The sequence below is a fragment of the Petaurus breviceps genome, unplaced genomic scaffold, assembly GCF_028583685.1.
Source record: "Petaurus breviceps papuanus isolate PSGF00001 unplaced genomic scaffold, PetGlider_PUasm1.0 126, whole genome shotgun sequence".
Taxonomy (NCBI): Eukaryota; Metazoa; Chordata; class Mammalia; order Diprotodontia; family Petauridae; genus Petaurus; species Petaurus breviceps.
The window spans coordinates 75,685,452-75,708,136 of record NW_027185655.1 but is presented as its reverse complement, the minus strand read 5'-3'; the positions used below and the strand labels follow the sequence as shown (position 1 = coordinate 75,708,136).

Below are 22,685 nucleotides of genomic sequence, written 5' to 3'. Positions count from 1 at the left end.
GTAACATATCAAATTATATATATCTAAAATCAAGGCATAGAATTTTTGCAATAATGATAAACTAGCATCCCTTCCACTAATATAAGGATAAATACTGTCCATTGTCCAAACTACTATTAGATATAGTTCTAGAAATGTCCAACTATATAGCAAAACAAGAAAAAGAAGCTGAGGGCTTAAGAGACAAAATTATAGCTTTTTGCAGATGATATGATGGTACATTTAGAAAACTGAAGAGAACTAAAATTAATTGAAACAATTCAATAAGGTTGCAAGGATATAAAATATAATAAAAATTATACTACTTAAATTAATTTATTTATTCAGTGTCATATTAATCTGATAAAGGATTGTTTTGCAGTTAGAAAAAAAACAATTCTTATCTGGAGGAACAGAAGGTCAAGAATCTCAAGGGTAATAATGGAAACACTGGGAAGGAAGAGGGTCTGGCACAGTAGCATATTTCAAAGCCATAATCACCAAAACAATTTGGTACTGGTTAAAAAAAGAGTGGTTGATCTATGCTACAGATTAGGTGCACAACAAAGCAAACAAACCTAGTAACCAAGTGTTCATTAAACCCAAAGACATCCCAGGTATCATTGTTAATAACTCACTATTTGACAAAAATTACTCATTTTCAAGGTAAGTAAGGAATTGGTTCAAACTTACAATAAGAGCCATTCCTCAACTAACAAATGGTCAAAAGATATGAGCAAATAGTTCTCAAGGAAAGAAAACCACACTATCTATAACCATATGGAAAAAAAGTACTCTAAATCACTAATAGGGAATGCAAAGCCACTCCAAGTAGATCAGCTAAGTAGACAAAAAAGGAAAATGGCAAATGTTGGCGGGGCTGTGGGAAAATAGGCACAATGATACACTCTGGGTAGAGCCGTGAATTGGTAAATCATTATTTAAAGCAACTTAGAAATATACCCCCAAAATTTCTAAACTTGTAAATATTCTTTTGACAGTGATACAACTAATCAAAGATGGAAAGATGTTATGTTCTCTTTGTAATGGTAAAAAACTTTTGCCCATTAATTGGGGAAATGGCTGAACAAATCACTGAAGATGAATGTAATGGAATATTACCATGTTTTAAGAGTAAGAAAGAGATGATTTCAGAGAAATCTGGAAAAACTTACAAAATGGATACAGAATGAAGTGAGCAGAACCAGAAAAGTAATTTATACAAGCACTGAAATACTGCAAAGAAAAACAACTTCAAAAGACTTAATGAACTCTGATCAATGCAATGACCAACTATGTCTCCAGAGGACTGATGATACTTATTTCCCACACCTTGACAGAGAGATAACTGATTAAGGTGCAGAAAGAGACATGCATTTTTAGACCACTGGGTGGATTAATTTTGCTTCAGGATGTTCATTTCTTAACAAGCTTTTTTCCCCTTCTTTCTTTTGGTTTTTTAGTTGGGAGTGTGGTGGATGGTGAAGTAGAGGGAAGTTAACAATACTATTTTCCCCAAAAAGAAGGTCACTGTAAAAATTTTTTACAAATGCATAGGAGATACATATTGGCACAGGACCAATTTAATAGGAAGGTATGATACTTAAAAGGTGAAATTAAGGGGTGAGAGAGGAATATAATGAGAGGAGATGGGGAGAGACAGAATGGGATAAATTATATAGAAGAGGCAAGGGAAAATGGTTACAGTGGAGGGGAAGAACAGGAAGGCAAAAGGGAATGGGTCAACCTTATTCTCATTGAATTAGGCTTGGAGAGGGAATGAAATACACACTAAATAGGGCATCTCACCCTACCACAGAGTAGGGGGGAAAGGGATGAGAGGGGGGATGATGGAAGGGAGGGAAGTTGGAAGCACCCACTTTTGAAAAGGTACGGGATATATAGTCAGTCTTTTACAATATATCTACCATGTTAATGTTTTGCATTAGCTACACATGTACAACTTATACTGAACTGCTTATCGTCCCAGTAAGGGTGGGTGACAAGGGAGGAAGGGAATGAATCTGGAATTCAAAGTTTTAAAATCAAATGTTAAAAAAAATATATATATATGTATACACACACACACTATTAATAATACTATTTTACATGTAATTGGGAAATAAGATATACAGGGCACTGGGGCATGCCCTCCTGGAAAAGTTGAAGCGGGTATGGGAGAAGACATGGGAGAGAGCAGATTGAAGGAGGGGATATCCTGTGGGACTGCTATTTTGGGGTGGTGGGTAGGGTAAAAATGGGGAGAAAATTTGTAACTCAAAATCTGGTGGAAATGAATGATGTAAATCAGAAGTTAATAAAACATTTGGAAAATGAAAAAAAAAAGGAAATAAAAAGAAAAGCTCTACCAACACTACCCATAGAATCATGGAAGCCAGGGACACCAGGGCTGGGGCAGTCCTTCAAGATTGTCCAGGCCTATCCCTTTATTTTACAGACAGGGACACTGAAGGTCAGAGAAGAAAACAAGCTCATTAGGGGTGCTAGGTGGCTCAGTGAGTAAAGTGCAGGCCCTGGAGTCAGGAGGACCTGAGTTCGGTTCTGGCCTCAGACACAACACACACACACACACACACACACACACACACACACACACACACAAACAACTAGCCGTGTAACCTTGGGCAAGTTACTTAACCCCAAATGCCCTCCAAAAGGCAAAAACAAACAAAAAACAGACTCATTAGATGAAGAGTTAGTAGCAGGGCAAGGACTTACCCCCTCCCTTCACCCTCAACACACATATAACTGTACATGTACCCTACTATGAATTCCCAAATCTGGCCTCAGATACTTACTAGCTGTGTGACCCTAGACAAGTCACTTAACCTCTATTTGCCTCAGTTTTCTCAACTGTAAAATGGATATAATAATAGTACCTGCCTCCTAGGGTTGTTGTGAGGCTCAAATGGGATAATATTTGTAAGGTTCTTAGCACAGTGCCTGGAACATAATAGTTACTTAATAAATTCTTGTTTTCTTCCTTCCCACCCTGGTGCTTCTTCCTCTACCTCAGGACAGGTGCTGTATGAATGGAGCATGGTACGCATGACTGAGCTGATGGGTTAGAGCCCATTGGAATGAGGGGGTAAGATTAACTTAGCTCTTCTTCATTTTTCCTTCATGACAAATATAACACAAAAAAAAATTTAAAAAGCAAGTCTACCCATCATGAAATTGTTGCGGTACTGGGGCAGAGGCCTCTGTACCAAATTGTTCAGTCTCTTCCGTTATAGTTGGGGAAACTAAGGCCTAGAGATTTGATTGTGGTCAAGCAAATAGCAAGAACAAGAAGCAAAGGGGCAGCTAGGTGGCACAAAAAAAAAAACCAAATGCATAGGAGAAAATAGATGAAAGTTCATAAAAAGCACAGACAAGAAAAGCTTTCAAAATAACATATGGAATTTATTATATAATTTAAAATAAAAGCAAGTGGTATGAAACATTCTGTTTCAAACAGAATCCTCTTTCTTAATTCTGTTTATGTGAAAATGATCTTTTCTTGTGTTTAAGTTTAGAATTTAAAAAATGAGTATCATTAAAAAAAAAACCCACAAAGGAAAGAAATAAAGGAGAATGACCTGGGGATTGATGTATAACATTCACTGTAATTTTGACTGGGGGGAAATTTTTTCTGAATAGATTTCAAAAGAGGAAAGGCTTCCAAGGAGGTAGAATCTGGTAGTGCCAGTGCAGCAAACAGTACTCCACCAACCCTCTAAGACCAACACGTCAGGGGGACAGTTGGAGAAAAAAAAAGATACAGCTAGTACTGGACAGCCAGAGATCTAGCACTTTCAGAAGAGATTCAGGTCTCAATAAGAGCTAATAGAAATGAGTGTAAGAGAAAGATGTCCAGAAGAAAGAGAGGTTGTTCACTGTGTAAAGTAGATTCCAGGTGGGCAGGGCTGGGTGAGGTTCCATTTAGGAGGGAAGAGAGAGAATGCGAGGATGGAGATAGGGATAGTTTTCTCCTAAATGGGCAGTGATTGTTTGGCACAGGAACAGGGGTAAAAAAAACCCAAAAGAGTAGCTGTGGGAGTGGTACTTTTATTTAACAGTTATTTATTAAGAGGTGGGAAATGGAATAGAGATAAAATGAACATTTTTCCCATAAATTCACCAGAAACTATAGTTTATGGATACCTAATGAATGCAACTGATAGACTTTGTTTTACTCCTTGTAAACCAACTGAAGGAAATATTGTGTTCTGCCCTATGAACAAAATAAACTGTAGGGCACAGAATCACAAATCTGTTTTTCCATCAAATGACCTTCTTTTGTTTCACGTTAGAGGTCCACATTTAAATGGTAGTATATGGGTGGCTAGGTGGCACAATGAGTAGAGCATCAGCCCTGGAGTCAGGAGGACCTGAGTTCAAATCCAGCCTCAGACACAACACTTACTAGCTGTGTGACCTTGGGCAAGTCACTTAACCCCAACTGCCCTGCCCTCCCCCCTCCAAAATGCAGGAAAAAAAAATGGTAGTATAAAATCCAGGGCTTAAATAGATCCCCTGAAAAGAACCTCTCACATGACCAAAGCTAGCATAAGTCCAAGTTGCTCAAGTGCTGATCTGATTTTCTAGCCATCCTATACGTTTCTCCCTAGAAAATACTACTTTTATCAGGATATTTCCAAATGTCTCTGTTAATCAAGACTAAACTTCAATGTAGAACTCAAGGCCTTTTATAATTTGCTTCCACTTTACCAATTAAATCACATATTCCACTGCCCCTCAAGGTGAACCTTTCATTCCAGATAGCCTCCCCAATACAACAGGTTCATCCATAAATTCACTAATAGTGCTCTATTCAGATGGTGTACCATTCTTACTGCCAAATTCTTCTCCTAACACAACATTTTTTCTGAATCTTATTGCTCTCATTAATTATGAGATTATTAGCATTTGTGTTTTTTTTTCTAGTTGCCTTATATGTATATAATACCCTGACACGTCCCATCTCCCCAAATAAAAGATTGCATGCTTGTTGTGGACAAGTAATTGGTATTATTTTGGGAGTTCTTACTAGTGTAGGAGATCTTAGAGATCATCAATTTTAATTTTTTTTTCAGAGACAGAAAATTAAGAGACTTGTCAAAGGTTATACAAGACGTTAGGTGACACTAGGGCTAGAGATTGAAACTAGACCTCCTAAATTCAATTCCAATATTCTTTATTGAATGTACAGAGGATATGCCTAGGAGGAATCTACTAATCCAGAATCCCTCTTGTACCTCCTTAGCTAGTTTAGCTTGTCTTATGTTATGGGAATGGGAATTTAAGATCTTCCCTGCCCTTTGATAGGCTTAAGTGACTCTGGGAACCTTCCTTGATTTGAAAATATACTCTACCCCCAATAGGCTGAATGTGGTCACATGGAGCCTGTGGCAGAAGGCTTGTTTTTCAGGAATGCCCATACCTTGGTGCTTTGTGATTGGGTAATGGGTCAGGAGGGTTGTGACATTCTCTAAGCCAGGAGAAGGCTATATATACCCTGATGTGAGGTTTTGTTTTGGGGCTCACTTTGAGAAGAGTTATGTAATTTGATCAGATGAGACTCTGGGCAGCTGTTGAGCCCCCCCAGCTTTGAAAACCCAGAGATTGGTGCTTCCCTTTCTGGTAAATAACAAGGTATGGATGTAATGGTCAGACAGTTGGAAGCCTGTCTGCTGATGTTTCTCTGTCTGCTTGTAACTTGTTTGTATTCTCTGAAGTTCAGGGTTCTGACTTTTTCCCCCTGAACTAGGTAAATGACATATGCTTGATTAAAACAAGATTGTTAACCCATTTTGAGTTGTTTGCCTTTAGAAAAGCAGATCTAAGCTCCTATACTGGCAGCCACCCTGGGTATGCTAGGGTGCTTGCTGCTACATCTTATGACAAGGATGATTCCTTGTCATGTAAGAGCAAAAGCTGTTTTCAGCATTTCTTTGATACTCTGAGAAAGCTATGATTTGTGGGAATAACTCCTTCCACCAATATAGAAAACTTCTTTCTTCCTTCTCATCCTGTAAATCTTCTTCCAAAAGTCTATAAGAGGATTCATCTAAAGTGTTGAGGCATTCCTGCCATTTTTCAGAATCCACTAATATACTATTCAAATTGCTGATTTGCTGTCTTTAATTCCTTACTACATATGACTTGTGCACTTTCTTTTTGGTCACATGAGTACCTCGGAGACTCTCTCTTATACTTCATCTTATATTCCTATTTTATTGGTAACAGAATAGCCTGCATATACCCACCATGCATCTTTTCATCATCCCTCATGGTACCTACCATCTTAGTTCTTAACCTCTTTTGTTTTAGTATTGGCAGATATTTTATACTACCAGAAGAATATAGGTGTTAAAATGTGATGTTTTTGTATTGGCAAGCAATTTGGAATCACTGAAACCATGGCACAATATCTTAAATGAATTCCAGTCTGACCTCTGCCTCTTCCACTCTAGGCCCAGCTCATTATTTATCTGAATTATTTGTTCAAGAGACATATAATGATCAACTAATTAAGTGGCTTATAGTCAGTCTTTAACATCTGTGTGTGTCCTTGACTTTCTTGACTTGAAGCATCTGAATGATTTTATTTAGTAATTTCATTTTCACTTTTGCATTGGTAACCATGTGCATTCATGTCTATGTACAACAGATGTTACCAATTTTGTGTATCACATTTTATGGGTTATTTTAGGAAAAGTGCATATTATCAGAAGTGATGTTTTGTTACTAAGAATTGTATGCAGAAAAGCATATTTTTAGCAATCTCTGGCAAAAGTTTACAGTTTTTGGTGGTTGTGGAACCCTAATTTCCTATTTTCCATAGGTTCAACATATTAACATTTGTGTCTTTGACTTTTGCATCTTACTTCCCCGAAAGTTAAAGACCATCTGCTCATGTCATAATTTGCACAATATGTGATTTTTATCCACTCTGTTTTTGGAGTTGGTTAGGTTGATTTCTATTTAATAATCATTATTTCACACAAGGAGGTTAATAGTGCTCCAAAGTTTGTTGAAATTATTATGTCATCATCTATGAACTGGAATACATGAAGCACTTCATTATAAATGCAAAAAACAGTGTTTTAGTTTAGAACTTTTTGAAAAAAATTAGCAAATTATTTAACATCAATTTGATAGTAATATTCAGTCAGTCAAAAAACATTTAAGCAACTACAATAAGCCAGGCACTATGCTAAGTACTGGGCAAAGAATGGCAAAAACAAGGTCCCTGAGGACCTCACATTCTAATGGAGAAGACAACGTGTAGCATGTGAAAAGATACAGAGTTGGAAGAAAGTGTTGTTTTCAACTAGAAAGAAGGCCAGTATCTTTAAACAGTTGAAGACTCAGGGGAAAGTAAAGTATAACAAAGGTAGGAAAGCTCATACTGTGAAAGGCTTTAAAAGTCAGAGAATTTTAACTATAACTCTAGAGGTAAAAGCCAATGGAGTATACTGAATGGTGGTAGAATAGGGAGAGGGTGATATGGGTAAATCTGTGTTTTAAGAAAATCACTTTGGTAGCTTATTGGGGAATAAACTGGGAAGAAGAGAGAAGGCTACTCTTAACAGTCCAGGAGGTTTTGAGAACCTGTACCAGGTTGGTGGCTCTATGAGTAGAGAGAAGAGGATTTATATGGCAGATGTTGCAAAAACAGGAAGGGCAACACTTGGCATATATGGATATGGGGGTGAGTGCAAATGAGGAATCAAAGATGAAAGTGAGTTTGGGAGCCCGGGCAAGTGGGAGGATGAAAGCATTCTAAACAGTAAGAGGGGAAGTTCAGAAGAGGAGGGGGTTTGGAGATGAGTAAGATGAGTTGTTTTGGACATGATTTGAGTTTGGAAGGTCTACAGTATATTCAATTCAAGAGTGCAACAGTTGATAAAGCAAGACTGGAAGTCAAGACAGAGGCTAGACTTAGATAAATAGAACTGAGAATCATCTGCATAGAGATGAAAATTAAACTGATAACACAGAGATGAAAATTAAACTGATAACTAAGTGAGAGTATAGATCAGAGCAAAACTCACTACTGAACCAAATTAAAATGTAATTAGGAAATGTTTAATAAAATAAAAATATAATATGACACAGATAATGTTAATTTGTGGTATTCTAAGTCAATGTGCTGCCCATAGGACTGGAGGAAGAAGAGGGCCCAGAACAGACTCTAGTGTATACTTCCACATGGGCATAACTTGCAGGAAGAGCCAGCAAATACGACAGAGGAGTAATTAGATGGACTGAAGGAGAATCAGAAGAGAGCTGAGTCATGAAATGGGATGATCTGGCAAGTAAGAGATCATTGGTAACTTGGGTAAGAGCAGTTTTAGTTGAATGATTGTGGTTACAAATCAGATTGTAGATGGTATAGAAGAGAGAAATTAGAGATAAAGTAGAAGTATTTTTAAAATTTTTTGCCTTTTTTTTTTTTGGAGGGCAATTGGGGTTAAGTGGCTTGGCCAAGGTCACACGGATAGTTCTTGTGTTAAGTGTCTGAGGCTGGATTTGAACTCAGGTCCTCCTGAGTCCAGGGCCAGTGCTCTATTCACTGCACCATTTAGCTGCCCCATTTTAAAAATTTTTTGAAAATTAATTAATTTTTAGTTTTCAACATTCACTTCCATGAGATTTTCAGTTCAAAATTTTCTCCTCCTCCCTCCCCTCCCAGTCCCCAAGATGGTATGCAATATAGGTATAGGCTCTACATGTATATTCATATTAAACATATTTTCATATTAGTCATGTTTTAAAGAAGAATTAGAACCAACGGGAGGAACCACAAGAAAGAAGAAACAAACAAAAAGAAGAGAGAGCAAATAGTATGTTTCAATCTGTATTCAGACTCTGTGGTTCTTTTTCTGGATGTGGATAGCATATTCCATCATGAGTCTTTTGGAGCTGTTTTTGATACTTGCATTGCTGGGAAGAGCCAAGTCTATCAAAATTAGTCATCACACAATGTGGCTATTACTATGTACAATGTTCTCCTGGTTCTGTTCCCGTCAGTCAGCATCAGTTCATGTAAGTCTTTATAGGTTTCTCTGAAGTCTGTCTGCTCATCATTTCTTTTCTTTTTTTTTTTTTTAAAGAAATTGGGGTTAAGTAACTTGCTCAAGGTTACACGGCCAGTTATTTCTGGGTGTGGTGCCAAGTATCTGAGCCTGCTTTTGATCCCAGGTCATCCCGACTCTGGGGCCGGTGCTCTTACTCGCAGTGCTACTTGGCCGCCCCATGCTCATCATTTCTTAAGGAATAACAGTATTCCATTATATTCATATACCACAACTTGTTCAGCCAGTCCCTCAATTTCCAATTCTTGGCCACCACAAAAAGAGCTGCTATAAATATTTTTGTAGATGTGAGTCCTTTTCCCATTTTTATTATCTCTTTGTAGATCTCTTTGACCTAGAAGTGGTATTACTGGGTCAAAAGGTATGCACAATTTTAAAGTCCTTTGGGCATAGTTCCAAATTGCTCTCCAGAATGACTGGATCAGTTCACAACTCCACCAACAATGTATTGGTGTTCCAATTTTCCCACATCTTCTACAATATTTATCATTTTCCTGTTTTGTCATGTTAGTCAATCTGATAGGCGTAATGTGGTACCCTAGTTGTTTCTCTAATCAACAGTGATATAGAACATATTTTCAAATGACTATAGACAATTTTTTCATCTGAAAACTGCTTGTTCATATCCTTTGACCATTTACCAATTGGGGAATGACTTGTATTCTTATAAATTTGACTCAGTTCTCTATATATTTGAGAAATGAAGCCTTTATCTGAGACATTACCTGTAAAAATCGTTTCCCAGCTTTCTGCTTCCCTTCTAATCTTGGTTGCATTGGTTTTGTTTGTGCAAAAACTTTTCAATTTAACATAATCAAAATTATTTATTTTGTATTTCATAATGTTCTCTATCTCTTGTTTGATCATAAATTCTTCCCTTCTCCTTAATCTGACAGGTAAAATATTCCTTGCTCTCCTAGTTTGCTTCTAGTCTCAGCCTTATATATATATCATGCATCCATTTTGACTTTATTTTGGTATAGAGTATAAGATGCTGGTCTATGCCTAGTTTCTGCCATACTCTTTTCCAGTTTTCCCAGCAGTTTTTGTTAAATAGTGAGTTCTTATCCCAGAAGCTGGAGTCTTTGCATTTATCAAATAATAGACTACTATAGTCATTGACTATTGTGTCTTGCATACCTAACTGATCTACCACTCTACTTCTTAACCAGCACCAAAACCAAGTAGTTTTGATGACTGCTGCTTTATAATAGAGCTTTAGATCTGGTATGGCTAGGCCACCTTCCCTTACATTTCTTTTCATTAATTCCCTTGATATTCTGGACCATTTGTTCTTCCAGATGAATTTTACTATATTTGTTTTTAGATCTATAAAATATTTTTTGGTTGTTTGGTATGGCACTGAATAAGTAAATTAATTTAGGTAGTTGTCATTTTTATTATAAAAGTGGCAGTACTCTCAAGTTTAGCAACCAGAGAGAAGAGAGGTATTAGACAATAGCCAGCAGGGATGGATGGATTAAGGTTTTGGTTTTTTTAAAGGACAGGGAGACATGGGTATGTTTGTAGCCATCAGGGAAGCAACTAGAAGATAGGGAGAGATCGAAGGTTAGTGAGAATGAGGATGACAGAAGGGGCAATATACTGGAGAAGATAGGATTGAATGGGATCAAGGGTGAACATAGATGGTTTTGTCTTGGCAAAGAAAGGGGTCACCTCCTTAGGTGAATCAGTGGTGAAGGAAAAAATGGTGATCTCACATATGAATGATGTGAGAGGGCAAAGGAAAAAAGAATAGAGGGCACTCAATGAAAAATTTAAAATTTTTTGGTGAAATATGAGGCAAGGTCTTCCATTTGAAAGGATGGGGGAAAGAGTGACATGGGAGACTTGAGGAAATAATAAGCTAACATTAGTAAACACATTTGAGTACACAATTAAAAATACATATATGGAACTATAAACTTATTATGTATAGTTTAGAAAAATCTTTTTGGAACATATATATTCATAATACAGTAACAAATGATCCTACTTATTTCTATATCTCCTAAATGTTTTGTTTTACTTTTCTGGATTTTATTGCTCTTACAGTAATCAAGATAGTAAATGTTTTGTATCTATGAAATATTTTACATAAATACTAACCTATTTTCTCTGCTGTGTCATCTTAGGCTGCAATAATATCTCATTAAATTCATATACCAGAACTTGTTCATTGCCAATTTGTGGATAAAGGTTGTTTTCATTTTTCGCTATTATAAATAAAGTAGCTGAAAATTCCAAAGGGGGAATAGTCTCAGAGCTGCAGAGGCACACAGATGCAAATTATGCTCTAATGAAGAAGCATTGTTATATACCTTCAATATTGGTGTTAAAGGTGTGGTGGGAGGAACTAGCTTAATTGTAGTTAAGTAATATGGAGAATACCCGTGGTAACAGTGACTCATTTGTTATCCCTATAAGAGAGAGAATGAGTCAGCTGGCACATGTCGGGAGCTAGAAGTGCCTGAGTCTATGAGTGGACATGGTTTAAGAGGAATAAATATGAGTATAAGAGATACAGAGAGGCTGTGAAGAGAGATAGTCAAGTGGACAGCCCAGAAGAGTTAAGACTGCTCTCTGTAGTGTCAGTGGCTGATGGGGATTCAGCACAGTAAGGATACATGGGAGAGAGGGCTGTTCTGTATGTCAGGTTCTGGTGTTCCTCCCCAACCTCATACTTTAATGACATCAATATTATGGAGTTGGGAATGAGAAAGGTTAGTCACATTCTATATTGAAGGTCAAGTTTCTGAGCTCCCTGTTGACTCCATACTGCAACCTAAATAACAGGCGTATTTATAGTGTTGGGTGTACATGAGTTCGTGTGTGAGGTCTGTTTCAGCAACCTTGATTCTTTTTGTTTTGTTTAGTGTCACTATTATCATTTTTTGCTTTGTAGTCCTAGGAGTGGTATTAGGTTTAAAGGTGCAAATAGTTCTGTAGCTCTTGTGGTATAATGTCAAATTGTTTTCCCAAATGACTGACCTAAAGGTCAGTTCCTCCAACAACAGTATACCTGTTTTTCCAGTTTCATTACTGTACTGTATAATTTTCCATGTGAGTCTTGTGTTTTTTTTTTTTCAGGAACTACCCATTCATATCCTTTTACAACTTTTTAAAATTGGAGAATAGATATTATTCTTGTTAATTCCTTAGAGGTTTTGAATATCAATCTTTTAACAGAAAAATTTATGGTAAAGATTTTCCCCATCGGCTTATTTCCTTTTAATTCTGAATATATTGTTTGTTCCATAAAAGCCCTTTAATTTCATGTAATCAAATCTATTTTCTTCTTAATTACTCTATATGTTGAAAAGCTAAGAATTTCAATTTTTTAAAACCATACTTCATCAAATTATTAATTTTATCAGAAAGGAACACAATCTTATTTGACTAGTATTAATCCTAATAAAACCATAATATTCCCACTAAATATAGTTCCCACATCTCAGCCCACTGAAGTGAAAATCTGCAAAAATTTCCCTTATCTGAGATGGGACAATCACTTTGGGATTGTCAATCTTTCCAATTCCCCATCTTCTTTCTACAAGTTCTTTGTTTATATATCTGTTATGTAGAAATCAACTATTTTTTTCATCTCTCCTTTTTTTCTTTTCCCAACCCTCAATCTACGTCATTTGACTACTATTCATAAAAATACTACTTTCGTTTTGTTAACCTATAATTTTTTTCTTTGTATCAGACTTCTTGATTTTTCATATCTATTTTTTTCTCCAACCAATGTTCTGATAGGTTTCCTACTAAGCAGAAAAGGTTTCAAAAGTGAAGCCCTGGTGATAGGTCATTGTCTAAGAACAAGCTCAGTGAAATTCCTAAACATTTCTCCAGGTGTCCAAAGAGTGATGAATTTCTCTCCCACAGGAACAATGAATATTATCTTTCACAGTACAGAAAAGTTGTTATATCTATCAGTGAAAGGAATACTCACATTGAGAAAATCATAGATCCTTGAAATAGTAAATATAAATTTTATTAAAACAGATTGAATTAATTTAAATAGTTTTATAGCTGGCCAAAGATATCAAACTTTCGTATTTTATTTTGGAATCTTAATTACCTTTCCAATTAAATACAATAAAAGCATTTTTGAAAGAATTGTTACCTTCCTGATAGGCTCCATCTGCCATGACTAGATGAAGGATCTTAGGATAGAGGTGCTTATGTTCATTTCCCAGAATATTCTGAACTATTGTTGAACAAATTTCAATTTTCTCATCTTCATCTTCATGTATTGCCTATACAAAATGACAATTCCAAAATTTTAATGAACACTTAAGTATTACCTTTTTCTAATCTGATTAATGTTAGGAATATTTTCTGTGCTTGTTAACGCAATGACTTAGAAAGATATGTTTCATATATAAAGAGTACATTTCAAAAACAAATGTAATCTTTTTAAAATTTTTAGTATTTTATTTCCCTTCCAATTATGTGTAAAAATGACTTTTAACATATTTTTATGTTTTGAATTCCAAATTCCATCCCTTCCTCCTGTTTCTTCCCCATTCTGAGATAGTAAGCAATCTGATACAGCTTAAACATAGTACAATTATGTTAAACATTTCTATATTAGTCATTAGCCAAGAACACTTGAATAAAACAAAAAAGAAGGGAAAAAAGAAAGAAAAATAGTATGCTTTGGTCTGTATTCAGATGCTATCAGCTCTTTCTCTGAAGGCAGAGAGCATTTTTCATCATGAGTCTTTTGGGACTGTCAGCAAGTGTAAATTTAATCTGCATTCTACCAACCTTTATTTTATCATAAACTTCAATGAATTTATCAAAGCCTATTTCCTGCTCCAGATCAAGTCTCAGTTCCTCTAAGTGGTTAAAGACACTATCACATTCCCCACATTCACTGGCAATATCACCATCACTGTAATCTAACAAAGGGGAAAAAAGGCAATTACTTAGTGATCAAAACAATGAAATGATTTTTATCGTAACATAATTCTTCCACAAATAATAAGCAATGGCACACGACTATTTTCACTATCAAAAAGCTGTAGTCATTACTAATTTAATACCATTAACAATAATGTGGCATGGTAGAGTGGCAAATGCACTGCATTTGAAGTAAGAAGATTTGGGTTCAAATCTCACCTCTGCTGTTCATTACTTGGATGACCTTGGCAAGTCTATCAAGTGAGGGGCTTTAACTTTCTGAAGGGACAGGTATTGTCTAGTGTTCCTTCTGGTTCTAAATCTACTTTAGGAAGAGTTTTTTAAAAACTGAAAAACAGAATTAGATTAAAATGTTGACCTATATAAAGATGTTGACTAAATTAATAAAAGCTGAAAAAGTAGAGCTTTATGTCTATCCAATGTAGCAACTCTAAATACCTATGAAATTTATTTCTCATCATCTTACTTTACTAGGCAGAAAAAAATGAGCCCTCAAGTGAAAAAGAAAGATGAAAGAGAAGCCAAATATAAAAAATCTTCACATTAAAATTTCAGGAAAGCAGTAGGGAAAATACTATATGAATTCATTATTTTTCTATTACTCAAAGTACACTAAAGAAAGCTTGAAAACACTAGAAAAAGACAAAATGCTACTTAAAAAGGCAAAACTAAAAATTTAGTAATGCATATATAGTGACTGAATAGTTACTAGAAATTAGACTAGTGCATCCTTAAAGTAAATTGAGAAAGGCATGAATAAAGACAAATCTACCCCTCCCAAAAATTTGATCTTAAAAAGAAATTAAGATGATACTATAAGGTTTTTTTTTTTTTGCTTTTTTTTTGAAGGGCAATTTGGGGTTAAGTGACTTGCCCAAGGTCACAAGGCTAGTTTTTTGTGTTAAGTGTCTGATGCCGGATTTGAACTCAAGTCCTCCTGACTCCAGGGCCGGTGCTCTATTTACTGCGCCACCTATCCACCGCTTGATACTATCAGTATTAAAAATGGTGAACAAGAGTCAAATTATTTTAAACCTGGTTCACAGCATTGAGCTCTGCTGGTGAAGAGCTAGAAAACACTATCTAGATAGGGAAGCCAAGCAACAATTGGGAGCAAGCTTGATTAGTTTCAGATAATTGTCCAAAAGAGGGAAGCCCCCATACTTTCCTAATGCTCCAATTATTTTTAGATTTGGAAATGCCCGTTCTCCTAAAATAGACTTTCCTTAGAAATCATTTGTTTTAAGTTGCTACTCCAAAGGAGCCTAACAATCACATTGCTTTGTTTTCACCTGAATGCCACTCTTCATTAAGAGCACTTTCACTGCTTATGTTGTCATCCTCTTCAGTAAGCTCTGTGCCATTTGTTACATGTCCCTCATTAACGGCCTTTAAGACAGCTTCTTCTTCTTCACTAGATTCTTCATTTGGTGGTTCACTTGGTTCACTATATTCTTCACTAGGTTCTCGAAGCAACCTTTCCATAGAGGCCTGAAGTTCCTGTAAATCTGGGTCTGCCTCCCCAAATATCCTGAAATTTAAGAACCAAAACATCAAAATGAACATCATGATCACATTTCTTTAAACTTCATGACATGTTCTAAATCCACATTCACTTGTGGGCAGAGTTCTTAGATGGTAATATAGTGTGTTTGATAAAGTTTATATAAAATGTATAATACTGTCAAATTTTTAAAAGATTTGAAATTTAAAACAAGTGCAAAATATAATTCTATGTATTATTATAATAATATAAATTAATCTCTTTAAAATGAAGTTTATTTGCTTAATAAAATCACATTACTATAAATACTAGTTTAACAACTACTTGTTTTAAAATATCTATTTACAATATTTTATCAGACTTAATATAAAAGCAGCTTTGCCTTATCATTTGTCCTAATTTGTAACATAGTAATATTTTAGATGATTTTGCAAATTCAGTAAATAAATGATTACGTGGAATATTTAGGGAATAAAAGCAAATTGAAAGAAATACTAAAGGGAAATTTTTCCATATGGCGACAGTAACCGTTTTCAAAATACGGCATCATTGTTATAAATAATAAGAAATATCTTTCATAAACAAAGAAAACTTGAATGTGAAGTTTTGTTATCAACTAGAAAGTATAAAGAAATAAAATATTTTTTAATAATCCTAATATTGTCATTCAGATAAAAAGTTTTATGTAAGGGTTCTAAAACTATAGTTTAACATAAACTAAAAGTACAGAATTAATAACCATAAGAATTTTTTTATAGATCTGCAATATCAATAATACTATAACTATTTAATAAAACAGAGTAGAATACTATTAGCTAATATTTTATTAATATGAACATTCCTGAACATTCCCAATACAAACTATGAAAATAGTAATTGAACCATCATTTAAGTGTTAATCTCCAAAAAATGTAAAGGTACATTTTCCCAATGATCTTAAGCTAAGAATATATCTGGAAGAAAAATAAAAATTTCTAAATTTTCCCACAGTTCAAAAGCAGAGAGCACTGAAAGGCTTTAATGAAAATGAGAAGTATTTAAAAAACATGAGAAGAAGGTATGAAAAACAGTGAGGCAAATGAAATGAAATTAGAATCACAGAGTTAGAAGGGACCTCTGTGGCTATCTACTTCAATGTGTATCTAATCAAGTAACCCCCCCAGACAACATAATGGACAAGCGGTCATCCATCTCTTGCTAGTCCACACCACTTAAGGATATCTTCAATTATAAAGTTTTTACTTATGTCAAGCCTAAATTTCTACCTCTGCAGCACTTCAACCCATGGCTTCTAATTTTGCTCTACAGGGAAAATAACCTAATCTAGTTCAACAAGCATTCGTTTTTAAGTGATTATTAAGGACAAGGAAGGCTCTGGAGATATAAAAACAAAACAAAAGATGGTCTCTGCCTTCATGAAGCTTCTATTGTACTAGAACAAATTAATTCCTTTTCTCCGTGAAAAACATTTAAATACTTTAATTTATTATACCCTGTGTTCCTCTAGTCTTTTCTTCTTCAGGGTAATCACCTCCAGTTGCTTCAATAGCTCTTTATGACATGAAATTGAGGAAATCCCCCATTTTGATCACGTTCTTCTGGAAGTGCTCCACTAGAAAGGCCAGGTGTGCATATTGATGCAAAAATTTTGTTATAATTATAATATTTCTATTTTCCTTGCTTCATGGATAAGAAAAAATGTGCTTTATTACTTAATGTAGGTTGGTCCTTTGAAGTCTTCCTAAATTCCAGTCTTTCTAGTGTTAAACAAAACATGGCATCCTAATTTAACATTGTATTACACATGTGGTCTGATCAGAGTGGAACAGAAGAACCTACACCATTTCCCTATTCTTGGACACTTACTATTCGACTATAGTCTAAGACTGCTTAATATTCTTGGATGCCATATGACAGTGCTAGTTTATATTAAGCTTATAGTTCATTAAAGACTAAGATAAAATAATAAAAATATACATCGGAAGTTGACCAGAACATTGATTTATCAGGATAAATCTAGAGACTGAAGTAATCTTTCAGATCAATGAAGTCATTACATAATGTATGATATTCATTAATAGCTTTATGCTTACATCTCTTCACAATCAGAAGGTGCTTCTTTAATGGGTTCATCTTCAGTGTCTTCTATTTCAAGATTGTCTTGACATACATCTACCACAGCAGGAACATCAATCAATGTTCTGAACAGTTTAGAGAGATCTGGAAGTGAGCATGTTCTCAACATCTAAAAAATAAAAAAGATTTTTATTAGCAAGAATAGGAAAATCAAAAATGGGAAAAAAGGGCTAATACACACACACACACTCATCAATTCTTAGTGGCTCAGCTTCAAATTCCAGCAGTTTCATGAAAATAATATACCTTAAGTCTTATTTACTTTTGCTTTTTTTTTTTTTTTTTGCAGGGGGAAGGTAGGGCATTTGGGGTTAAGTGACTTGCCCAAGGTCACATGGCTAGTCTTTTATGTCTGAGGCTGGATTTGAACTCAGGTCCTCCTGACTCCAGGGATGGTCCTCTATTCACTGCACTACCAAGCCTCCCCCAGTCTTATTTACTTTTCAAAAACATTGCTGTGATTTTCCAATGACTCCTCACACATTGTGCATTACCATTTTGCCAAGAAGCTGGAAGCTGAGCCAAATATTGTTTACTGAATAGCAAGAAGTTTCAGGTTCCTACTGGCTTATTATTTCAACACCTTTTCTACCAATTAGTCCCCTTTTCCCTCTCAAGTCTCCCCCCCCCTTTTTATTAAAATATTCAGGTGGGCCACAGGCTACATATTAAGAAATCTAGGGTCTAAGTATTATATATCCTTACAGTTAGGCAATATGCAAAATATGACTGGAGAGTATCACAGACAGAATAGACTTCCCCAAGTGTCTACAAAAACACAGAGAAGAAAGAAGACCAGACACAAGGTTCAGTAATTGATATTTCTTCAATTAGAGCTTGGCCTTTTCATTAACCCAAAGAACTTAAGCAATAATATGAAGTCCTTAGTCAAAAAGTTTGTTCTTATATCATGTCCTAGAAATAAATTATAAAATTTTATGTCTTTGCTAAATTGTTTCTTTGTAACATAGATCCACTTATTTTAGTTTTGTTGTTTGTAAATATGATCCCTATAAAAAATTCCATAAGAAGAAATGGAAAGTTTTGAATATATTAAGATAAAGAATTTTATACAGTAAAAATCAGTATCTCCAGAAACAGACTGGGGGAAACATTTTCATTAAATACATCTGATAAAAAGCTGATGTTCAGAATATTTTAGGAATTAATACAATTGTTTAAGAAAATACTCCATGGGGCGGCCAGGTGGCGCAGTAAGAGTGCCGGCCCCAGAGTGGGGAGACCTGGGATCGAATCCGGGTTCAGATACTTAGCACCACACCCAATAATAACTGGCTGTGTAACCTTGAGCAAGTTACTTCACCCCAATTGCATCAAGAGGAGTATTAAACTAAAGTCCCATACAAAATGGAAGAGAATGGAGTACAAAGACAGACCATAAGCTTAGTGTTAAATTCACTGAGAAAGTTGGAAGATTATCCTTAAGGTCAGCAGATAATGATATTCTAGTGCACATGTAAAGAATGATAGAAATGGATTACTGAGGATGCTGAAAGTCTGATAACTGAATAAATGGGGAAGTATTATATTTAACAATTTCTTTAAAAATGTGCAACCACAAGTAATGTACTGTAAGTATAGTTAAAATATAATGTAACTGATATAGGTAATGAAAATTAAAATAATTCTCTAGTGACAATCAATCAACAAGTATTTATTAAGCATTATGTACTAAGAATTGTAGAGGAAACATACCTGAAAGTTTAGAAAATGTTATCAGAAAGCTGCTCTTAAGATATTATTATTATAAGGGCAGCCAGGTAGCACAGCGAGTAAGAGCACCGGCTCCAGTGTCGGGATGACCTGGGGATTGAATCCAGGCTCAGACACTTAGCACCCACCCAGAAACACCTGGCTGTGTAACCTTGAGCAAGTTACTTAACCCCACTTGCTTAGGGGCAGCCAGGTGGCTCAGCGAGTAAGAGCACCGGCTCCAGTGTCAGGATGACCTGGGGATCAAATCCAGGCTCAGATACTTAGCACCACATCCAGAAATAACTGGCCATGTAACCTTGAGCAAGTTACTTAACCCCGATTGCTTTAAAAAAAAAGTTATTAGTAGTAGTAATAGTATTTATATAGTGCTTTGAAGTTTACAAAGTGCTACTGATATATTATCTCATCCTTATAATCCTGCAAGGTAGATGTTCTTATTATTACTATTTATTTATTTATTTATTTATTTATTATTTTTTGCTTTTTGGAGGGGCAATTGGGGTTAAGTGACTTGCCAAGGTCACATGGCTAGTAAGTGTTAAGTGTCTGAGGCTGGATTTGAACTCAGGTCCTCGACTCCAGGGCCAGTGCTCTATTCACTGCACTACCTAGCCACCCCTTTATTATTGCTATTTAACAGATGAGAAAACTGAGGCAGATAGAGCTTAAGTGACTTGTCCAGGGTCACACAGTAAGTTTGTAAGTTTTCTGCAACCACATTTGAACTCATTTCTTATTGACTCTAAGTCAAATCTTCTACAGAACTTTTATATTTGTTTTGTTTAGTTTGTTGTGAACCTTTTATATTATATGCATGTAAGCTTAGTCTTATACAGGGATAGAAAAGGGTAACTGGCAATGAAGGAAAAGGTGATGTAAGGGAAAGGCTCTAAACAAGTGTGAGTCTTAAAAGAAATGTGAACCCAATAGGAAAGAATTCTGAAAAAAGAAAGCCAATAGGAAAATGGTCTCTTTTTTCAGGTTCCCACTGATGGGTTTATGTAAAAAAGCAATCCTTTTCAATATTTTGGGTGGAAGAGGGTATTCATGTATTTTATTTAAGGGATTAAACAAAAAGGTTTTCAAGGAAACATTTATTAACAAAAATGTAATAATAATAATAATGCAGTATTTTATAATTTAACTAGCATACTTGCCTTTGGATTATTTGCATCAAATAGACCTGTAGAAAGTCCAATTAGCAATGAATTCTTGCCTTTACTTTTTACTGGTGAATCTGAATGGGCACGGAAAGATTGTTGCTGTGTGAGACGACTTGATGGAATGAGGGCAGCTTTTTTTAAGGCTTCAAAAGGATCAACTTTGTGAAAAAATGGTTCAGGCTGCAGAGACTTCTTCAGATCAGGTTCAGGTTGCACAGAATCTTCCATACCAGGGTCTGTAGCATAAAGGAAAAATCAGACTACAAGGTAATGTAATATCCTGAAATCTTTGGGTTGGAAGGGATTTCTGAAGTAATCTAGCTCAACTCCTACCCAAATCACGTATCCTACTCTATTACTATTCCTAGTGCTCAATAAAGAGATAAGTTCAAATAATCTTTCAAAATGATAATGTGAAGCTCTTTGGCCCACTGGCTACCAGAATGCAGACAATTCTAAGCAACCAGATCATTGAGATCCCAGAAAATGCTGCCATCTCTCTTGAGGGCCAGACAGTTATTGTGAAGTGGCCCAGAGGAATCCTCCATAGGGATTTCCACCATATCAATGTTAAGCTCAGTCTCCTTAAAAAGAAGAAAAAAAGGCTCCCGGTGGACAAATGGGGGAGAAATTGAAAAGAACTTGCAACCGTGCACACAATCTGTAGTTATGTACAAAACATGATCAAAGGTGTTAGCCTGATTTTTCATTACAAGATGAGGTCTGTGTATGCTCACTTCCCCATCAATGTTGTTATACAAGAGAATAGCTCACTTGTTGAAATCAGACATTTCTTTGGTGAAAAACATATCATAACACCTGGCCGTGTAACCTTGAGCAAGTTACTTAACCCCGATTGCTTTAAAAAAAATAAATAAATAAAATTAAAAAAAAGAAAAACATATCATAAGAGTGTACATGAGACCAGGTGCTGCTTGTGTTGTTTCTCAAGCCCAAAACAATGAGCTAATTCTTGAAGGAAATGATATTGAACTTGTCTCAAACTCAGCTGCCCTGATCCAACAGGCCACCACAGACAAATACATGGATATCAGAATATTTTTGGAGGGCATCTATGTTTCTGAGAAAGGCACAGTGCAACAAGCTGATGAATGAGTTGGAAAAGATGCCAAGGCATCCTCATCCTGAGGAGTCAACACTTATTCATATGTCAAAATAAAGACAGTTTTTGTAAAAAAAAATAAATTAAATAAAGTGATAATGTTAACAATATTAGCAAACATGGACATAATCATTTCATTTAAGTAAAAACTTTACCAAGAAAACAAAAAGTATTTTGTTTTCTAATTAAATACTGGGGAGACAACATGTAAACAAATATATACAAAGCATGCTACATACAGGATAAATAGAAAATAATTAATAGAGGGAAGGCACTGGAATTAAAAGAGGTAGGAAAAAGCTCCCTGTAGGTGAGATTTCTGTTGGGACTTAAAAGAAGTCAGAGAGGTCAGTAGTTGGAGCAATGGAGGGAGAGTGTTTCCAGATACGAGGAATAGCTAGAGAAAATGTCTGGAGTCTAGAGGTGGAATGTTTTGTTTCTGGAACAGTCAGAAGGCCAGTGTCACTGAATTGAAGAGTATGTTTTGGGGAGTAAGGTGTAAGAAGACTGGAAAAGTAGGAAGGGGCTAGGTTATGAAGGGCTTTGAATGTCAAGCAAAGGATTTTGTATTTGTTTCTGAGTAGGAACGGTGACATGATTGAACCTGTGTTTTAGGAAAATCACTCTAGTGGCAGAAAGGAAGATGGACTGGAGTGGGGAGAGAAATGAGGCAGGCAGACTCACCAGTAGGCTTTTGCAATAATCTAGGCATGAGATGACAGCCTTCACCACAACAGTGGCTGTGTCAGAGGAGAAAAGGGGATGTATTTGAGAGATGATGCAAAGGTGAAATCAACAAGTCTTGGCAATATATTGGATATGGGGGATGAGAGAAGTAAGAGATGGTGAACAGTTGAGGATGACACTAGGCTGTAAGCCTGAGGGGCAGGAAGGATGGTGTTACAGTAATAGTAAGGGAGAAGGGAAGAGAAGACAAGAGAAGACAAGGGAAGACAAGGGAAGACAAGGGAAGACAAGGGAAGACAAGGGAAGGGAAGGGAAGG

General features: G+C 35.7%; 1 protein-coding gene across 4 annotated transcripts in view; it reads right to left on the bottom strand.

Moving 5' to 3' along the window:
* NEK1 (NIMA related kinase 1) overlaps positions 1–22,685 on the bottom strand; it is a 186,319-nt gene that overhangs the window by 7,898 nt on the left and 155,736 nt on the right. For all 4 annotated transcript variants that reach the window (XM_069097133.1, XM_069097141.1, XM_069097148.1 and 1 more), the window contains 5 exons: positions 20,553–20,794; positions 17,616–17,767; positions 15,311–15,549; positions 13,863–13,996; positions 13,216–13,348 (listed from right to left, as the gene is read on the bottom strand). In XM_069097133.1, the coding sequence (XP_068953234.1) occupies positions 13,216–13,348; positions 13,863–13,996; positions 15,311–15,549; positions 17,616–17,767; positions 20,553–20,794 (900 nt within the window). The remainder of the gene's footprint in view (positions 1–13,215; positions 13,349–13,862; positions 13,997–15,310; positions 15,550–17,615; positions 17,768–20,552; positions 20,795–22,685) is intronic.